Genomic DNA, 22,032 nt, shown 5'->3' on the forward strand with positions numbered 1-22,032 from the left:
CATTCCTACAGTGGCACAGCTTTTGAGATCAGTCCTGTCCACCTCAGATAGCCTAGTTTTCAGTACAGTTAATCTAGGCAATTAAAGCCTTGTTTTCTCACTTCAGCATAATCTATGCTAAGAATTTGGTTTGCTTAGAATGAGAATTCTGCTATCAGATACACTATACATCTGAATTATACATTCACAGCTCACAGAAACATCAGTAACCGGAGCTCTTCAAAGCACATTTTGGTATCATATAAAGATAATATATCTTGTTATCATAAGAAAATCCAAAAAAGGTACTCTCTTGGCAGAGTGGCTATGAAGGAAAAATGGGCTAAAATTTCTGCAGACAACTTTGTCCAGGTCCTAGTTTTAATTTCTGTTCTGTGTTTGCTTTATGAGGTAGATTCCAAGGAAATGAGTGTATAACCACCATCACAGCAGTGGTGAACTGCCTCCATAGCCCACACAGACGTGCAGAACAAGGCCCTGAGTCTGTATTTTGGCCTCTTATTCAACACAGTGACAGAGATCTATAAACAAGGCAATGTTTGAGAGGATTAATCACTTCTCTCCCTTTGAGGCAGGCTGCAGACTGTCAGCTAGCCAGGAGGAAGTTTCAGGGTGACTCTTACACCATCAATACCATGACTGAATGTATATCCACATCCTAACACTTCTGTGCTGTGTTAAGTAACCCACTATCACCACCATCCACAGGGTTTGTTTGAACTGTATGGGAGGTGCTTTAGTACCAAGAAAGTTGTTTACATATATATATATATATGTGTGTGTGTATATATGCACTCCTATAAGCACATGTTACATTTACTTAAGGAACACAGGGAGACATCAATTCCCTGGGCTCACGCTTACTATGCTGTAAGTATGGGGCCTGACATAATGAGGCCTTGCTTTAAAAAAACAACAAAGGGCCTTGCTTTAAAACCCTTTGAAAAGAATAACAGTTTGTTTATAGAAATGTTCCCAAGACATCACAGTAGGAGAATGGGTGAATAGTTGTGTCCTGAGTCAAGGCTAAATGAGTAATTTCACAAACCTAACAGTGTGTTCAGTTTGAAAAAACCCACAAGAACCCAAACCAGCAACTCATCATTATTGTCTTATCCACATCAGTATGTGAGAGTGTATAATGGAGATGCTGCAGGAGCTCAAATTGTTCTGCCCAGGTCCTGTTGGAGCACGTACCCAAGGAAGCTCCTCCTAGACTTGGCTTCTAACCCTGAAATCTCTCTTTGCAGGGAGACAGCAAGCCCCTTGGTGTGAGGTATAGCTTGGGCAAGGCTGGATCCACATAACTCTCTTTAGGCATGTTGAGATAAGTTCAAGATGAGTTTCAAGTAAAAATTTTGCCTTTTTTAAAGGGAAATGGTGATGGCTGGTCTCATGCTGGGAAGGGCACTTTGGGTTTTGTGTGCCCATCCTGACTGATCCCCACAGCAGCTGCTAGTTGCCAGCACAGGTAGGGCCAAAGCACAGTATTAAAATACCCTCTTTAATGAGAGGCAAAGGCAGTGCACAGAAATAAACAACTGAGAAGATGGAGCTGATTTGGGAATTAGGGCACACAGGCAGAAGAACTTCATATCTCTCTGGCCCCAGTACCTCAGAACCAACAAAATATTCCTTGTGTCCCCTTCATCAGTAACTCTTATTATTCAACACTTATCTTGAGTTAACTTCTCCCAAAAGCCACTGGTGACTCTGCCTGTCTGATCCCCTCTCTTTCTAAAGCTCTCTGTTTTAATTTGTTTGCTTACTAAAGCTCGTAGCTGATAAGAAAAAGCAAATTCCTGTGACTGTCAGTTTGCTCCCCGGGCAGGTGGCTGCCCTCACCTCCTGCCTGACAGCTGCAGATAATGCTCTGGAAAGTGTTTTCTGCACTTCCAGGGTAGCAGAGAGATGACAGCTTTGCTCAGTCTCACAGCTCTTTTCCCATGAGTAGGAGCACAAGCGCCTTGCATAGATGGAAATCATGGGAATAGCAGGGAGGCCCTTACAGCTGCCTAAAACATGCTTTTATGGGATGGGGTGCCTTGTGCCTCTGGGGCTTCTGCTGGGGATTCCTACCTCTCTTTGAAGCATGCTTGCTGCAGATGTCTGGCTCCTAAACATCCGTATTTATTTCCTTGTCACATCCTTGACTTTAACACCTCCTTCTCCTCCTTCTTGTTTAAAAAGCAACAGCCTCTTGAAAGCATTGTCATGCTTAATTCTCTAGTGGAAATGGTTGAAAGTGACTTTTTTGGACTAAAGAAGTCTTGCTGCTTGAACTGTTGTGCTTTCTTAGATGAGTATTCAGTGATGTGTCTATATTTTGTTGAAACAGAACTTCAGTAATCTATTTCTCTTAAAGGCTACATATAATGAAGCTTGATGAAGCTTTGAAGACATAACTTTTTCAGGTAGTTAAGGTATGCTGTAGCATTTTGTTGGTTGATTAACATTTTGATATCAGCATAACTATTTGGAGCTTTATGAGAGTGAAACTTTGTTGTTAATGATCCAGCAGCAGCTGTAACAAGGGTTTATTACATATTTTGTGTGAATACCATCCCCATTGAAGTCAGGCAGAATTTTACTGTTAACTTCAATAAAATCAGAGTTTTGTCCTCCCATTGTAGAGGACCTTTAACAGCCACTTACAATCTTGTCAAAAACTCTGTTGAGTAAAACAAATCCCATAGGGCTTTCATTCAGACAGAAGGATGGTGAAGGTGGGAAGCCTTTAAATACTTCTGTTGTAAGGAACTGAAGTTTGAGCAGCACTTGTGCTATGACAGAAAAATCCTGGTCTAACTGTCTCTAGCTCAGATAATGTGCTGCAGTGAGCACAGCAAGATCATTCTGGAGTGACCATATTAAAAGGATTAGTCAAAGGCTGTTTCACATATGCATGCCAGGGCCTCCTTTCTTTTCGTTCAATAAATGCAAACTGGGAGTAATTTTGTTATAATCAGCTGTGTAAACTGCAGTATGCAAAGGGTACCTATATTTTAACACAGTGTTAAAAGCCGAAGTGTGCAAATATCACCCCAGGCGGTATTTGAAGGAGCAGACACAGATACCAATTTATCTGTGACTCCTGGAGCTATGATCTGAATATATAGTTTGTACCTAGGAGCAAATCTGTATGCAATGATCCATTCTTCCAGCCCCCAGAGTGTAAGAGATGTCTGCTGTGCTGCTTGGTTTTTTTCCTGTGTGCAGTAGAAAATCCAGTCTCTTTGAACCAGGAGTCAATTTAATGACTCTGTTTTTCAGGTCCTCACACAGTAATGAAAAACAGCTCCTGTTGTGCACAGAGGGCTCTGCAGAAACTTAGGGTGATGACACTTACTCTGTGTATAATAAGCCATGGTCAAGTTTCCTGTTGCGTTGCCCATTCCAAGATGTTTCACAAGCTTTGGCTAGTGCACATCTTGTAAGGGGGAGCTAGGAGAGTGTTCACTGAGCCTTTTAAAATTACCTAAGAGGCTCAACTACATACTTTTTACGAATAGCATGTAATGAATAGGAGTAGTTAGTTCATTTATTCAAGGTGGCCAGACTAGGAGTGGCCCTAGGACGGAGGCACAAGGAAAGAAAGAAGCATGCCTCCATTGGGAGAACATTGATACCAAGCAAAAGGAACTTCTTCATCCAAAGAATTTATGTTAATGAAAAGAAAGGCTGTACCAAAGCACATCTGTGACTGATGAACTCCATTCTCTCTACCCATGGGCTAGACCCAGAAGACTGCACCAGGCACCATGCTTTAAAGGGCTATTTGCCACCTTTTGCTGGATGAGGAATTCAGAGGGGCCACAGCAGTAGCCTTGACACCATCAGGGTCTTTGTGGCTTCTGAGACACATAGTGGCTGCTATGTGCCCTCATCTTTATGTGCTTCCCTTTCATTTAAGACAGGCAAAACTAATTTCTGGAGGGACTTAATTAAATTGCACTAGGTCACAGTCTCTGCACACCTCATTTTCACTTCCACATTTACAGTTGAGGAATCTCTACAGCCTTCCTCATTACACACAAGCATTATTTCCAGAAATGTAGGCAGCAGGGTAAAATTCATAGGACAATCAGTTGAAAGAGAAGGTCTTCTTCATAATTCTGCATTGAATCTTCCTTTACTTCCTGATTCCACAGCTGCTGTCTTGGTAAGATGGATATAGGGAACCCCTCCTTTGATGTTTGCAGGTGACAAGTGTATGTATTAAAATGTTGTCAAGCTGCAGCCTTTGAAACAACATACTTGAACTGTTGGTAGACAAAGAGACGGGTGATGGATTGCAGCACAAAGCTGCAGACGTCAGCTTTCTTACAGCACTTAGAGCAAGGTTTCTGAATTTATCAAGAAAATTAAATTTGCAATACTTAGTACAGAAAATATAATGATGCATTGGAGGGATGGTAGCCTTGCTTTCAAGTACCTGTTAAAGTGATTTTTATGAAAAGGGTGCCTGTTCTGGGCAGGATGCTACTAGAACCAGCTTGTTAAATTCACAACGTAGCACTGTCAGTGACTGTGGTTTTGCTGGATTTGGTGCCCAAGGGCAGTCTCCACTGAAGACAACTCCTTATTTTAGAGATTTTAAAATTTCTGTTGCTCAAATAAAGTTCAAGAACAGTTTTGCCTAAGGGCAGGTATCTCAGACCTCAGTAATTTATTTTCTATATTGTAGACTTCCTATCGGTTATTACCAAATGATACATTATCTCTGTTCTGAACTGGAGATTATTTTTTTCTTTGGTTTTATATGATTTATTATCTTTACAATTTCTATTACTGTTTGCAGTTGCCTTTTTCCCCTCCCTATTTCCCAGCTCATCCTCATGATATGATCTCTAGCCAATGATACTATTACATTTCTCTGTGCTTATTTTGCCATTTCCAGCTATTGGTAAAGCTCCGGGATTTCTGTGCATTGGCAGAGAGTGGAGCTGTTTCTCCCAGTTTATTGTCCATGTAGCTGGAGTGTCCCAGCAAGGCATCATTGTGTTGTATTGAATTGGACAGGCTGAACACTGTGCCATCTGTACACAGACAGATTGTTAATGATCCCTTTGGATAGAAGTTCTCATAGCAAGAATACTCACTTTGGTGTGCTAGTATGAAGTGGTGAGTATATATAGCAGCAGAGTATAGCTACATGTGGCTGTTGTGATAGAAAAGGGTAGTTTTGCATTCTGGTACTATGGTGGTGTGAATTTCTTCACAGATTTTTGCCTCCCAGGCAGCAGTTTGGTAAGGAATGAGGCTGCGCCCCAGCAGAGCCCTGTTTCACCCCAGCACCGGGAAGTCTGTAAGGCTTTGGGTGTCTCTGGTCTTTTGCTTCTGAGGCAGAATAGCAGTATAAAATAAGAAAGCCATAAGGGTATTCATAATGTAAAATGAGATTTGCATCCTCACTATCCTGAGCAAACCATCTGTATTATGCAAATATCAAACTGGCATAATCAAAACAGATTCTTACTGTGCTATGTGCTACGTGCACCTAGAAAAGTAAACTTTGGCTCTCTTGGTATCAAGATAACTGATACTTCACTGCTGAGAAACTTACCTCAGACTTTCCCTTGTGTACAGCTTCATCTGTCAATCATATGGAACATCCATGGGGTATGTCTGTTTTCCTGAGAGTTTTCCCCTTTTGACTTCTAGATCCACTATAGCTCAAGAATTTCCACATAGTGGCAGGGCAGTTCAAGACAGAATTGCTTCCCCAGGCAATGTGCTGGGAAAAATGACCCTGTTGCTTTTTTTCTGACAGAGTACCCAGATAATTCTCAGTATGCTGAACTGGAATGGGCTGTCTCAATACCATGGGATTTCCATAGAAACTAACTGTAGTGCTATAGAAAGTAATATATATGCCATTGACTTTATATATAACTTTACATACAGTTATAAATGTTTATGTACTTTTATTTATAAATATTTGCTTTTATGCATTTAAATAGTTACATCATATATAATGGCAGTGCTTCTTAATGTCTGTAACAGTGCTATACTCAGGAGTAAAATCCCTAGTTCAGTTGCAGTATCTACAGAAAGCGGGTAAGATACATGACAGAAGCTCAAGCACAGGTGTTCCTTCATGTACTCCTAAGAAGGAATGATCTTATCAGAGCAACTTACATGAATAAAATCATTTCACGTGTCTCAGAGTTACTAGATGAGGCCTACAGCGGTCCAGCTGGCCTATCTCACATTCAGTTTATCAGGGGGTTTATGGTTTCAGCAGGAATGAGGAGCCTTCAGGAAAATTTTGCTTGCGTCAGCATGCATGTATTGCCATGAAAGGCTTAAAGGAAAGGCACCAAAAAACAATGATGTGTTTTCTTCTTACTTCCCCACAGATTGACCATCTCTGCTGAATGTCCTATGCAGCTTGAAGATTTCCCCATGGATGCACATGCTTGCCCATTAAAATTTGGAAGCTGTAAGTTCTCTTCTGAAATAAGAACTAGAAAAATCCATTGTTTTCTGGCTTTTCACATCCAGCCACATCTTGTACGAATTGTTCACCCTTCTCCCTTTTTAGCATCGCTCATTAGCACCCTGAGACTGACACCTCTGCTGCTACCCTGCTGCTCGTTTTCCATAACTGTGCTTTATCTGGTGCCACTGCTTTTCAGCTCATGCTTGCATGCTCCATGATAAATGGCGAGCTGGTGGATAATATCTCTTATATACACACGTCAGGTATAACAGCCACAGTTAGATGGAGTAGCAGATGCAGACAGCCAAGTTGATAACTTGGCTTTATATTTGTAGAAAAATGGAGCTTTCATTGGACAGATCAGGTTGATGTGCTCTTGATATTTATCTGAATCAGACTGCAGTGCAATATCTATGTCACATATATTAATAGAGACCTATAATATTAAAAGAGAAAATATATTTCCATTTGGCTTTAATAAACCCAGTCCTGTATCTTATTACATGATACCGTATACACATGTATTTATATATATGCACACATTATTCTAAACTGTGTGCCAAATGATGATTTTTCCTCAGTTCCAAGCCTCTAATCCACCACACTGCTGCCTTGCCAGAAGCTTACTTCAAAAATAACCTGAGGGGATAAGATGGCTATATTTAAATACAAAGCTCTTAATTAAAGTACAAATGAGGCTACTAGAGTAGACATTTTCTATTTTGGTAATCAAATCAGAGGTTCCAGGTGCAATCAGCGCCTCTACAAACTTTTGAAAATTAGCAGGCAAGGCATTTTGCTACTCCCTGAAGCCACTTGTCTTAAGCATTTTTCAATGTTTTTTTCAGTTGTATCAATTTAGAGTCACTAATCCTTGCAAGATTAAGCTTTGCCTTTATCGTCTGTATCTGTCCTGGTTTAATACTGGCTATGCATTGTCTTCTAGAGATCATACTAAGATGTAAAAACACTTTATAGTAACAATTATCAAATTACCAAACTTCAGATGAACTGATTTCCCTTCCTGCATCCAATCTTCATCTAAATAGCCACCAGTATTTTACAAGGTCACTGCACATTGTGTCCATTTACTTCAACAACATTAATCTGTAGAAGAAAAATAAGTTGTCCTTCCTAGTTTTACATATTCTTTACTGCATTGATAGAGAAAGTTGAAGTCACATCTGTTGGTCTGTAGTGCAGACTTTTGAACTGGGATGTTGGGTAATTTTATGAAATATTGAAAAATATGCAATATGAAACTAAAGATACATATTTAAGCAAAGAGTTTGATGCAGCAGAGATCTGAAGCTCAACCCTAAGGTTAAATGGATGCTTTAGTGCATTAGTAAATTAGGTGCAGTAAGGTACAAGTTCTAACTTGCCATATAGCAAGACTTAAAAAAAACCCCAAACCCAAACATGCAAGTGCAGGAGATAATATTACTAGATAAGCTACAAACTCTTAGAAGGAGTATAGCCTTCAGTAGCATTGAAAAGAATCCAACAATCTGTCTAAATGCAATTATAATATTCTGCTTATACCAAGTATGTAACGTATTAATCATCATATTAGCACACAGGTAATTTTAACCCAGGTTAAAAACAGCACTGAAAAGTCACATTTTAGGCATGTGAGGGCTGAATATGGTTTTAGTTCATACTCTTTGCCATGCTCGGTATGCAGTCCTAGAGTGTATTTGATAAGCTACCACAAGTTACCTCTAAGTTCTTCCACAGTATATAGACATGGAGCCATTTGGTCTGTGCTAGTCCATTCTGGTAGCCTCAGCAATAAGTAAATATATATAGAAAAGCTATAGACAATCTTTCAGCCTTGGAAATATCTGTATTACTGATCTGGCAGCTCATTAGTAATTTACTGGGATTTAATATGCAGAAGTTTGCACAAGTAGCAGCCAGTAAGTCAGGGTTTATTGAATTAACCCAGATGTATTTTAGGAGAATATATATTCCCTATTTACAGCAGTACTAATTTATCTCCAGGCTTGTGGCAAGACAAAGCTTTTGGGGTATGTTATACACAAGCACATGCCTTTTCTGCTTTGGCTTTCCTCCCTGTCTTTCATGAAAGGGTTTCTTTTTAATGATCTTATTTTCAGAAAAGATTTTGAAAAGCCTCAAGAAGTAGCATCAAAGTAAATGTTAAACACATCAATAGAGCTGTGCGGGTGGAGATGTGTGCTAACTGGTCAGAGGGTGGAAAGAGCAGGGCAGTGAAACAAAGCAGCCAGTGCACAGGTGACTCAGCAGCAGAGGGGATATCAAGAAGCTATCGGTGCCACAGCAGAGGCAGGAGCAGGTTGTTATTTTACTGGCTGCATGATCATTCACCACACTTGCTATAATTCAGCAAGCAAAAGGGAAAAAGCCCTGACATTTCCTTGAGTATTAAAGAGAAGGAATGTTAATCTTGCTTACAGAAATAAAGGTAAATGTTGAATTCTTTTGTCTTGTTTGACTGGTTTCTTGCTGTACTAGAACTGGGGAAGATTTTATTGGTCCAGGCAGCAGTATATGTAGCAGCAAAATATTTTATAGAAATAATTAAAAGCAAGGTCGAATACAGGAAAAGGGACATAAAGTTACATGACAACTACAGAAGCAATACTCTTAATGTTCTACCTCACATCACGAAAAACGATGTTGATGACAGGACAGAAGTTAAGGGATAGCTTCTAGTGAACTGAACAGAGCAGGTTTTAGTTGTCCTTCTCTTAAGTATAATGCCCCAGTGCTCAGAGATGGAAAGATACAGGCAGGGAGTGTGCTCCAGGAGATGCATGTATGTAGGTGCTCTTTCTCCGGGCTTGCATCCCTGATAATGATAAGTGTACCTGTAGAAATTACCCTGCAGAGATTTCATTTAGAGGTACAAGGGAACTGGGGATGGTGCATGTGCACAGACTCTCAGGTCTCTGCAAACAGCTCCTCCCCTTTGAATCAGGTGGAGTGCTTGGTGGGCATGGCAATGAAAATCTGTTTATTAGCCAATGGTGGCACAAGAAGGATGCTGGTTTCTCCCATGGGCAAATGGAAAGTAAACTTTACATTGCAATTCTAATGCTGACCTGTATTCTAAATAAATTTGTTGGTCAAACAAGATCTGATGAAAATTCCTGATGCCAGCCACGGTTTCATTAGCAGCATCTTAGCATAAGAAATTCCTTCTTACACCCAAGCTATTTCCGGTGTGGGGAGGAGGAATTAGGTGAGATAGCAGGGATATTAAAGCTAGGAAGCTTTAATGGTTCGCCTCTTCCACTGACAGGCCTTAAGAGTACACTAAAGATACCATTTAGTACAGTTTCCAAACACCCATGTGTCAACGAGTAGGTAAGCATCATTATCTCTAGGGCAGCTGAGGCAGCGAAGTTAATTGACTTTCGTAAGGTCACACTACAAATCAATGTCAGAAAAAGGATTAGACTCAACTCCTTTGGTTGAAGAGACAGATGTCTAATCCACTAGACCATGAAGGCCTCTGCCCAGGCAACTGACTTAAATCCTAAATCTCATTTTACTCATGTGTTAATTATATCAGTTTTACCTAGCTCACAGGGTTGCCCTGAAAATTAATGAGTTAATTGTTATTAATGAACATTAACCAGTGCTTTGACAATGTCAAATACTGTAAGGTGGAGTCTATTTATGGCTACTGTTTCTTGAAGGCACAGTGTTGGAGTACATGTAGTTATCAGCTTTTGTACTGTGGAATGGATAAATGCATGAAGCTGCTGCCCACTAGTCACTTGGTGGCAAAAAAAAAAACCCCAAACTACTATTTTTAGACTAAGTAGAGAGTCTAATGAATATTCCGAAAATAATGAGATCTCCCAGCTCATGAGCAGAGCAAAACAGGCCTGGTGTTTATTCCTGATGAATTTAAGGCAGCCACGAAGATGGTGAAGGTTGATCACTGTCAATGAAAAGGGAGCTTGCTGACTGTGAGAAAACAGCACTAGGTGCAGTTTGTAGTGTCTGAAGAAAGTAGTTAACATGGTTTATGTACATCTTCCTTTTTAACAGCTCCAACTGAGTCTTTGATAAGGGAAAGTGCTGCCTCTGCTACAGCAGGAGGCATGCTGAAATTGTTTTCCTCTAAGAAGACTGGTAAAGTCAGAATAATGAGCAGACAGTAACTTCACCAGTATCCCAGGATTATATTGCAACATTTAACATTAAGGCACTTACTCTTCAAAAACTAACCATGTGCCTGCAGCCACTGAGAAATTTCTCAAACAAAAAAAAAAAAAAAGATTTTAAGAAAATTCTCCTGATGGGGATGTTTCTCTATAACATTGAGAAGACACTGAGGTGAAGGCATCTACAGGGGCATTCTTGCTTTTTGTGCCCTCCTCCCCTTCAGCATCTGTGAAGTTGCAGGAGAACTGCAGCTGTGGAGGTAGAACTTCAAAACAGAGTTCTAAACTGACTCTAATTCTGGTCTAGTAAAATGCGATAAAGAATGTATTCAGCCTCCCTAAACCTGTGGGTAAAAGTCCTTTATGAGAATGTAATCAAATGAATAATAAATAAAAACAAATGTAAATTTAGGAGACTTTGGAAAGGGGAAGTGGCCCTTTCGTAGGTTTTCCTAGATTGCTCCCAAGGAGAGCTAGAACTGCAGTCTCTTGTAGAGGCAGAGATTTTCTGCTATTCCTCTCTATCAGAATGGCCCAAAGAGGCTGCTGGGTCCATTCCTGAGAGCAGAGACAGGCAGCATGGCTTGTTTACTCCTCTGGGAAGTCTTAGTGCCTTCTTTTTGAAAGGGAACATATAGAGAGCCAGGGAGGTCCCCTGAGCAGCCAAGTTCAAGACTAAGCTGTGATTTTGCAATTTAAGGCAAAAGCTAGCTAATACAGAAATTGTAGATCTCACTTTTATACAGTGTGTAGAAGCTTGAAGTCAAGGCAGCCATGCTGCTCACTCATGTCACATCTTCTCTTCTATTTTCCTAATGTTTGTCACTGCTTCCTTAGACAGCTCCATTGCAGTGGACATTGAATGACTAAAATAAGGTGAAGCTAGGTGAATACTAAAATTCAGTATTTCTAAGACATTTGATATTTTTTCTGCTCTTTCCTTCTGCCCTGTGTTACCACCAGATGAACAAATATGTCACAGTTACTTGTCTAGACATCATTTATGGCCAGTGAAAGGAAATAAGTACTTATGTAATGAGGCTCATTAGAACTACTTTTGATACGTGCCTAAGGATGAGATTAATCATATTTTAAAAGTTCCCATTTTTCTGCAATACTAGTTCAGATGACAATAAGTGTACTGTACCCTGGTCAGTGTAACTTAGAAGTCAATCTTATACACATTAAGGACTTTCTAGGAAAGGCTGGAGAAACTGTGCTAGTATCCTTGTTAAGTGTTTGCAGTCGCTGACTTTAATTAACTTTTCAAAGGCTTTGTCACATAAACAGGGTTACTCTTTGCACTGAGGTAATTTTAAAAATACATTAAAAGCTGCTCTCCTGTGAAACAGTGCCCAGCTCTGGGTCTGTCACTTCCTACTCCTGGTCACCCCCTCTTTAGAAGCCAATGAATTTTTCCCCTTAGGTTCATAATAGAGGGGAAAAAGGGAGGTCAGAAAGAACAATTGCTCACACAGGATATGCTGCATGATCTGAAAACACTGTTGTCTTCCCCATCCATCTTGCGGCCATCACTAACCCAGGCTGCAAACTCTGCTGAGGGCTTGGCCCCTACTAGCTGCCACGCAGGCAAGATCATCCTTAATGAAATCCTGTTTGGTATTGGTAAGGAGTGCTTGTGCCATCTGCAGAGAGCCCCTTGAGCAGCCGCTGCTGAAAGCCTGCATGCTGCCTGCCTGGGAAGCAGCCCCCTCATCCGGAGGTGGCCCATGTACATCAGCCTTTTTGGAAAGGAAAACCTTGACTGGTGGTGTTTTTGAGCTAAGGGAAACAGAAGTTCAGGCAGGAGAAGGAGTTGATGTGGAAATACTCAGCAGTGGGCTTTTTATGTCACCTGTAGGAGGCCTAGACACGATTGCGGTGGAGAGATGTGGAGATCCAGGTCCTTTGCTGATGGTACAAATATCAGCATGCATTTCCCACTCTGGGGATTGCAGCCTAAATTTAAAGGCTGCGCGACTGCCTGATTGCAGGAAAGCAGTGATTCAGTTTGAGTTGTCAGCAGTAGAAAACAATGTGCAGAGACTCTGTGCTTAATGTGCTTAAGCTTTCAATGACCCTTGGATGCAAACCTGCAAAGACAGTGCTGGCCCCACCATGCCCCAAAAGGCACAGTGAAGGCTTATGTTGCCAGCCATGGCTCAGGGGTTTATGCCACTGGTAAATGGGATACTATTCATAATTGGGACAAATGGGTAAATGCTGCTTTACAAGCCAGGTTTTTAATGGCTGTTATTTTCTAAGGTGGCTGTTTCCATGGCTTGTAAGCATTTCATAAGTATGTCTAAAATCATTCTTATGATGCTGGTGTGAGGTTGGTAGGTCTCTGCTGCCTGCATTTTGCAGGTGGGGATAAAGGAGGCAAAGAGCAATTACAGTCTCTTCTGAGCAAAGATAGAGTGGTTCATTACCCGCTTTTATTGCCTCTGTCGCTATGGGTCCCTAGGTTCAATTAGAGCCTCCCAATGCTACTGCAGTGCATTAATGACAAAATGACTTGCCTAGGGTTTTTTTTTTTTTTGGGGGGGGGGGGGGGGATTGAAAGCTGCAAGACACTGCTAAACTTGGATTCCAGTTTCCTGTCTGGCAGCTCCTTCATGACACCTCAGTCTCTGGTGGGTAAGGGCGTCCTCCCTCTAAATTGCTGGAGCCTACCTAGGTTCCTCCCTGACCCCGAACAGTGATTTAATGCTGCTGGAGTCCCAGCTCAGCAGGCTTCTTCAGAGGAAACAGTTGTTCCATGCCATTTCCCCATGAAGAAATGAGAGAGAAGGAGGAGTGGGAAGAAGGAAAGCCAGAAAAGCCTTCTGTTTTTCCCCGGTTCCCCATCATATCCACTGAAAGTCTCATGACCAGCCTGTGATAGTAGCTAGTCATGTTCCTGAAAGCATCCCAATGGTAAATCTGTTGGCAAAGCTGGAATTCCTCCCTCCTAAATTTATTTTTCTGCAGAGTAAATATATTCAGCTGAGCTGATCACTCTCACCCTTGTTCAGTCAGGGGAAAGAGGTAGATATTTTTAGGCTCAGGTTAATCTCCTAAAGCAGATGACTAAAATAGATCAGCTGATGCCTGTAGATAGACGTTTTACTTGTGCACAGGGAAGATGAGACTGTGAGCACTTTTGGGCATGGGTCTCCGTGGCTGGAATGGTACAGTTCCCAGAGAGGGAACATCATAGAATCGTATCACAGAATCACAGATTCACAGAATTCCAAGGGTTGGAAGGGACCTCGAAAGATCATCTAGTCCAACCCCCCTGCAAGAGCAGGGTAACCTAGAGTACATCACACAGGAACTTGTCCACCCTTACAGTAAAGAATTTCTTCCTTATATCCAGTCTAAACTTCCCCTGTTTACATACTAGCTACTGCCCTCTAGTGGACGTAAAACAATCAACCTGTAAATAATCCTAGAATCCCAGAAGAGTTTGTGTTGGAAGGGACCTTAAAGCTCATCCAGCTCCAACCCCTGCCACGGGCAGGGACACCTTCCACTAGAGCAGCTTGCTCCAAGCCCCTGTGTCCAACCCGGCCTTGAACACTGCCAGGGATGGGGCAGCCACAGCTTCTCTGGGCAACCTGTGCCAGCACCTCAGCACCCTCACAGGGAAGAATTCCTTCGTGACATCTAATCCAAATCTCCCCGCTGTCAGTCAAAGCCATTCCCTTTGTCCCGTCACTCCACACCCTTGTACAAAGAACACACTATCATAGAATCATAGACTGGTTTGGGTTGGAAGGGACCTTAAAGCTTATTTAGTTCCAGTCCCCCTGCCATGGGCAGGGACACCTTCCACTAGGCCGGATTGCTTAAAGCACCATTCAACCTGGCCTTGAACACTGCCATGGATGGGGCAGCCACAGTGTCTCTGGGCAGTGTGTACCTGAGTGTTGTGGCAGACACCAGGTGAAATGGCAATGCTTCTGCTAAGCAGCAGATCAGCTCAGAGAGGCTCCTTGTATCCATTATTGAGGTTGGGCAGTTTGAACCAACAGCCTTAGGAGATTTTCTCCCCTTCTCTTAAACACGGGGCTGCATTGTGTCCCATGGCAGGAGTCTATAATCCAGCTTCTGAGTTTTAAATTACTGCACCTCTAGCTCAGGGAATACATGCCATCGATTACAATCTCTGATCAGTATTAAAGTGTTTGAATAATAATATTTGAGCCTGCTATCTCTGCATACCTATTGATTATACATTCACATAGTGTTTTTAATGTAGGAGTACTTCTGAGATTTGTAAATGTCTTCATTAAGGGACTGGTTTCAGAAACAAAGGTATATATTTAATTCTGCAAGTAGTCCAAATCACTCTTGGCTGGTTTCAGATTGTACTGATTTATAAGTGAGGATGCTTTGAATGATAAGATCAGCAGATAGGCAAACTGTGATGGGTGAGTTCCTGGTGCCACTCAAGCGGGTGGGAAGAATGTCTGTTGGTTGCAATGAGGTCACGTTTTCATTCATGTTAGATGTGGTCCAAAATACCATGTTTGTGAAGGCATCCTTCACAGCAAGATCAAACAGAGTACTTTTTTTAATTCACTCTGCATTTCTCCAGAGAAACTCCAGTGATGTTCCTGGAGAGCTGATCGCATTGGCTTTGCTGATATTAAGAGGCGGCTTACAAAATGAGTGGATCATTGCAATCAAGATTGCTTAGAGAGTAAGGTACTATGCAAAGTGAGTAATGGTGTCAGTCACACTTTGGAGGATACTTTTGTTTGCCTTGCAAAAAAGTAAATTAAATCTCTAGCATCTTCCTCATGACCATGCTGTTTTTTCTAATGAAGCAGTTAATATAGCTACTGAATATTGTGAGTGCAAATTCAAAGTTCATTAAATGTTAGTTCAGCGCTCAAACTGGCTGAGTGATTTTGAATTGCCATATGCCTGGCCTACAAAGAGCAAGATAGGGTCAGGAAGGTGCCAGGATATTTTGAATTTTTAAGTCATCCCAGCACATCTTACTGCCCTGTTGCTTTAGCAGTAGATACTTAAACTATCCGTAACAGAAAAAAAGAAAGCACCAGCAGCTGGGATACCAGATTTTGACCCATTCCTTAAGAAAAGCAGACATGTAGCCACCATTAAATGTGGTGTTAAATAAATTCTAGTGTTAGTTCTAGATTGAGACAGCTACCACTAAATCTGAAAATAAAGCAAGAAGTTATGCTATAAATACTGACTGTAGTGGCAGGAAGAAATAGGAAAAGGTGAAAGAAGGAAGATGTCATCTGCTCCCTAACATCAGCTTTCAGATGCAAGCAGGAACTTGGGGAAACGACCTGTTGCTGCCTGGTAGCTCAGAGCACCTGGGTGTGTAACAGCTCTGCAGCAGACCCTGTTTAATCAGCCCGTTCAGTCAGCTTATGGCAGGCATTCCACAGTAATGGGTGGCACATTTTAGTTGTTGTCTATACCTGCATGTCTGCTGCTGTTTGAGGTGTTCTAGGCTGCTCCATGGCAAAACCTTTGATGGTTTTTTTACTCCTATTCTGAGTGGAGCCTGAGGACCTGCTAGCCAAGGACGCACAGCTCAATTCAGTGTGCCATGCCTGGTTTTTAATTCAAATGCCTATACTGTCAGATTTCACAGCAAGGAGTACCAGTCGCATCCCAGTGCTTGGGAAATAGATGAACCACTCTTGATTGCTCCCCTGTGGCCACATGGGTGACCAGGATGGGGAGGCAAGAGCTGATATTGTCACTGGTGACGCTGCCTGTGTAGTGGAAAATTTGCAAACCCCTTTAAGGGCAGCAGTCAAATTGTTGTGCTCTCTCCACAATCATCCTTGAAAGACATTTTGGTTAACTCTACACAGCTTCTAGCTCTTCTTAAATACTGCAATAGCATCCTGTGAAGGTACTGTGTCTGACTGAGTTATCAGGACAACTGTTCATTAGTATTCATGTTACATTAATCATTGGTATGACTTTGATTTAGCGTACCAGTTTGCAAATAGTCAATTTATTGTATTAAAGCAGTCAGCAGTCTTGTCTATGCTAATCATGAATCATACCTCCAAAATCACAAAGTTGCTTTCAGGCAAAATTGTAAGATTTTGAGGTTTTTTTGTCTTTGCTTTATGTTTTTGAGCTCAAAGTCAGGTCATGAGTTTTACCCCATGAACTGGAGCTTCTAAAATTAAGCAGAACCTTCCACCTGTGTCTTGCTTTGAAAAGCTGAAGAAAATAGCTTTTACAAAACTATGTGTCTCCAAGTAAATTTCACAGGCTTTTTCGGCTCTGTATGTCTCACCACCTCATGGTTACAGTCTGTGATTCCATTTCATCTCCAGGCCATGGACATTTCTATCAAATTCCTATCCCCACCTTTTCCAGAGTTTACTTATAAATTACATTATGAAACAAAATCATTTTTATCTGTCTTAGGGATGTTGGGCTTTTTTTTTCTTGTTGGTTTGGTTTGGTTTATTTTTTTCTGTAATGATCAGTATATTAGTGTTGCTTAGTAATGAGGTCTCTCGAGACCTGTCTGGCACATTTTTCAGAACATCCTATTTTATTCCCTGCTGAATGTGATGAAAAGATAGAATAATTGTGTATCAGGAAAACATCTAAAATACTGCCTATGTTACCAAATTATATTTAAATTTAGGAAAGAAAAAAGTGATGGTTTTAGTAAGATTGAACTTCCTACTGCCCATTTCATAGCCAGTGGTGTCCTATTATCTTTTGTCATCAGTTTTCATACAAGAATATTTCCAAGTCTATGAATAATTTCCTCCTCAGATGTCCTCCATTGTCCCATCTAGATGATACTGTGCCTTTCCAAAAAAAGGTTTAATTCTGACCATTTAATTTCTACTCACCCCTGGAGCACTGTCCCATTCTGAGGTACCCAGTGCAAGAAAAATCTGGAATTTGTGGAGCGAGTGTAATGCAGGGTGACACAGATCATTTAAGGAGCATCTCTCTTATGAGGAGATACTGAGATAGCTGGGACTATTTAACCTGGAGAAGAGAAGGCTCAGGAGGATCTGATCTGCCTGTATAAGTAACTGATGGGAGGGAACGAAGAAGAGGGAGCCAGGCTTTGCCCAGTGATGCCTACTGACAGAACAAGGAGCAGTGGGCACAAATTAAAAGACATTAAATTCCATCTGAACACAAGAAAGCATATTTTAACCGTGGGGGTGACTGAACACTGGAGAGGTTGAGAAGTCTTGACCTGTGGAGATATTCAAAACCTCTATGGACATGGTTTTGGAAAATCTGCTTTCAGTGTCCCTGCTTGAGGAGGTGAGCTTGAGGAGGAAGGCATGATCTCCAGAGGTGCTTCCAGCCCCAACCATTCTGTGATTCTGTGTGATATGAATTTGCAATCCTGTGTTTACATTTTATGCATTGTGTATACAGTTTGTACACATTACACTTCTTGTCTGTTGCACAGATTTAAAATCATGCATGCTGTTTATCCATATGCTAAAAGCTCATGGCATTTTAAATGATGATTTCAGGTCCCTAGAGTAGTTTCATAACCCTCAAATTCTCCCCGCAGAATTTGGCACACTATGGCAAAGTCTTCATTTTAAGCTCTTAATCATTGAATATGTGAATACATTTTCTCTTAGTATTTAAATTCCTATTTTACTTTAATAACTTACTATTAGAAAAAAAGATACTTCCCCATAGACACAGTTCATGCATATTTATGCACCATATCTTGTTATTTTTATATTTAAATTACATTTTTTACTAGATATCCACTAGTTCTTCCTATAAAATGATCTCATTTGTACATTGATTCATTCTTATCAACTCAATTTAATCGTAAATTTAAATTAGTCAAATCTGACCTGAGCTGCATAGGCGTAATTGTTGACAGATGTTTTGCAATGGGTTAAAAAGTATTTGTGCATGAACTAGCCTACAAGAAACCCATCCTGACTCGTAGAATTCAAGCTGGTACGTGATGTCTTAGTAGCAGTGCTGTTTTACTGCCTGCAGAAGTCTGGATCACAATATTGAGTTGTCTAACAGCCTCTAAGTAAGTCAAATACATTTGTGGATAGGTAATGGATAGAATGATAGATATTTGTATATGTATTCAGATTGTAATTAGAGATTCTAAAAAGCCAACAATTAACACACACCTTTCACGATCAACAAGGTTTGGTGGGGATTAGCAATACTCCAAAGATTGGGCCGCCTGATGATGCTGTGGCATGTACTAAATGTCATGATGATAAAGGCTAAGAATGTAACTGCACGATTGTAATGGAGTAGAAAACCAGTCAAGAATTATCTTTCTTCCATATTTCTCATTAATTCAACCTCTGACTAGCATAATTCAGAAAGAAAAGTTCCAGCCATGGTTTGTGGTTAAACAGGTTGTTCAATTGTGGAATGCAACCCAACCATGCAGGGTGGACAACCATACACACAGATCCTTCACTTATTCACAGGTTGCCTTCACTTAACCATGCAGACACAGCTTCTATGGGTTCCTGTAAGGTCTGTCAAAGGGTTTAGGGATTGTTTTGAAGAGGGATTATTTTTTCCTGAATTATTTTGTGCCATATCATGCAGACATGAAAATTTACTGGCATACATCAGTGGTGATTTTTTATTAATGGGTTATAGCTTAAAAAAATCAGTCCTAGAAGTACATTTGGGTCCCATGGACTCTTAAGTTTAGACTCAGCCATCCACATTTACATTTATTTGACTTAACGAGACAAACCTTTGACTTTATTCCAATATGGAGGAGAAAGAAACATGAGAAGGAAGAATGCCTGCCTAGCCACAGGTGCCACCACTGCCCCATGGTGGTGTCAGTGGTAGGAGATGGCTCCCTACCTGTGGGCTACTTTCTGAACATGCAGGAGAATGCTGCACTGCTCACACTTCTGTTCACAATTGAAACCAGGGAAAACAAGGCACCCCTCAGTGCCAGGGGGAATGGCAGGTGTCCTCCAGGTCTTAACCGGCTGTTTCTCTCCTTTGTCAGACTTTACATTAAGACAATTTATTTCTTCCCTTTGGCTGTGGTCGCTCCCCAGCCCTCTGTTCATTAGCTTAAGAAACACCACATTATGCTTTTCTTGCCAGTCATATAAGAGCAGGAAGAGGGTGGGAGAAGATGAAGGGAGATCTTTACTGGTTTTATATTGTGTGGTGTATGTTGGATGTTAGAATGTAGAAAAACAGATCTGCTAATCAGTAAATAGATATGAGAAGAAATTACTTATTTCATCACTGTGGTAGGTGATAAGCCTGAAGCCATTTGTCAAATGTTCACTAGAAATAAACATCTGTTGTCATTTTCTCACTTTTAATAACATTATACTTCTCAGTAATTTTAGTTGTTCATCTCAACTGCTACCTTTTTTTCACTTTTTTCCTTTTTTGAAAGAGTGACCTTAGAAGAAAAAGAATAATTTAACAAGGCTTCTCTCTTTCTCTGGCAAGCCTGCAAAATCATTGTAGAGAACACCAAGTTAATTATTTGGATTCATAAAACCAGAAGAAGACCTCTTGCTTACACTAAAATGAACACTAAGCAGTCTCACTTAGATTTTCAGTAACTTTCAATTTGGGCTTGCTTTTACAGCAACACCAGCAGCATTCACCCAGCTTGCAAACCCAAAGCTGCCACAATAATTTACTATTACCCTTTAGGAGATTCCTTGTCCCCATCCTTTGTGCCATGTACAGAAGACAAGGACCATATTCCCTTACCAGCAATAAAACTTTGTCATAACTCTAGAAAGTGTGAGATCAAGTTCTTAAGCCCTTCAGCAAGCATCGTTGATAGGCAAACTACTAGAAGCTTTGCTGAAGTAGAACACGGCTTTTACACAATTCAGTATGACAGTGAATAATGCCATCTCTCCACTAGCATCTTCTCTATCCCAAAAGCAAAATAATATTATTGTACACTACTCACACACTTTCAGCTTTCAATAATACTGTGCCTAATCATACTGCAGGGGTTAGCAGCAGCAGAGCTGGAGCTTTTGGTAGTCAAGTTTGGGATAATTGGATTTTGGGATTTCTGGGAAGATGTAGCAGAAGGTTTGCAATAGAAAGACAACTGCCTGCTGCAAGTACACAGGTGTGTCTACCTGGAGTTTTATATAGATGACCAGAAAAGAAATGGCCAGTGGTTCAGGTGCATGGGGTAGCTTTTGTCTGTCAGAGCGGTAAGCTCCTCTCAAGGGTACATATGGACTGAGGGAGTGGCTGTGTCTTTTTACATTTACATTCATGTTGTGACATTTTCTCCATTCTTCTCTTTCCCCTGAAAAGCTTAGACACTCAGAGCCTGGCCTATCATGAGAAAAAGAGGCACCAAGCAAAGATCTTATAGCTTTTTAAACACAGACCATGTTTTCTTACGTTTGCATGGAAGATAGATGAGGATCACATCATATATGTGATCTATCAGAATAGAATGTCTCAAGACTGGGGTAAATTAATCCTATTCTTAATATGATAGGTGACTTCTGGGGTGATAAGTCACTGCAGGTTGCATTGGTTTAGGCTGGATTCCACAGGAACACATCTGTTATCCCCTTGGGCTTAAAGGCCCTGGTAATAACCATTCTGCTCCTGCACAAGAACCTCTTCTAGTGATGCTATTTTCCCTTTTCCCATAGATACTCTACTCCTGGCCAAGCAGGGCACAGCTCTCCATCTTGTAGCCTCATCCTTGGGAGAGGACCTGCAGGGTGGAGTCCTCCTCCCAAGGAAGGACTGGCCTCAAGCTCTGCTCTTGCCTGCCTGAGTGCTCCCTCTTCTCAACAGTTGGCCTGGGATGGGCAGCATCCCTTCCTTGCCATGGGTTTGAAAGAAAGCTTGGGCATACCTTGTAAGATCTGGGTGGAGTTTTGGCACCTTCTGGCCTCTGTCTGAATCACAGATATTTTTTTTACAGGAGGAGGAGCTGAGCTTCTCCACAGTAGGAGCCTCTGATCTTGTACTGGAACATGTGTTTAAATACCCAGTAAAGGCTGCAATTCAAAGCAGAGGCACTGATTTATTCTAGGACCCCCAAGGCTAGCTATGCCCCTAGGCAGAACAGAGAACCAAAGCATCTAAATACTTGTTAAGCCTTACAGGCCTGTGTTCCTGTGTGGTGACAATTTCAGTGGAATTTGGTAAGAGTGCTCTCACTGGGAAGCATCTAATTGGGCTGAATTACTGTGTGTTGTTGGCAGAAAGCAGGACAAACCCAGTTATCTCAGTGCCTAGGATCCTTGCAGTAACAGGAAACTGCTGAGGCAGGATACATCTGGATCATCTCAGCAAAAAGCTCAATGTTTGGGGGGGGGGGGGGTGCACAGGAGGTAATATAGATGAAAATCAAATTCTCTGACAATCCCAAATCTGCCAATACAAATCCGAAGTTCACAGCACATGAAGAAC

General features: G+C 41.2%; 1 protein-coding gene across 1 annotated transcript in view; it reads left to right on the plus strand.

The window, feature by feature from the left end:
* Positions 1 to 22,032, plus strand: part of GABRA5 (gamma-aminobutyric acid type A receptor subunit alpha5) — a 53,376-nt gene that overhangs the window by 20,343 nt on the left and 11,001 nt on the right. The window contains exon 5 of the mRNA XM_005151394.2: positions 6,363 to 6,445. Within this exon, the coding sequence (XP_005151451.1) occupies positions 6,363 to 6,445 (83 nt within the window). The remainder of the gene's footprint in view (positions 1 to 6,362; positions 6,446 to 22,032) is intronic.

Source organism: Melopsittacus undulatus, chromosome 2 (assembly GCF_012275295.1).
Source record: "Melopsittacus undulatus isolate bMelUnd1 chromosome 2, bMelUnd1.mat.Z, whole genome shotgun sequence".
NCBI lineage: Eukaryota > Metazoa > Chordata > Aves > Psittaciformes > Psittaculidae > Melopsittacus > Melopsittacus undulatus.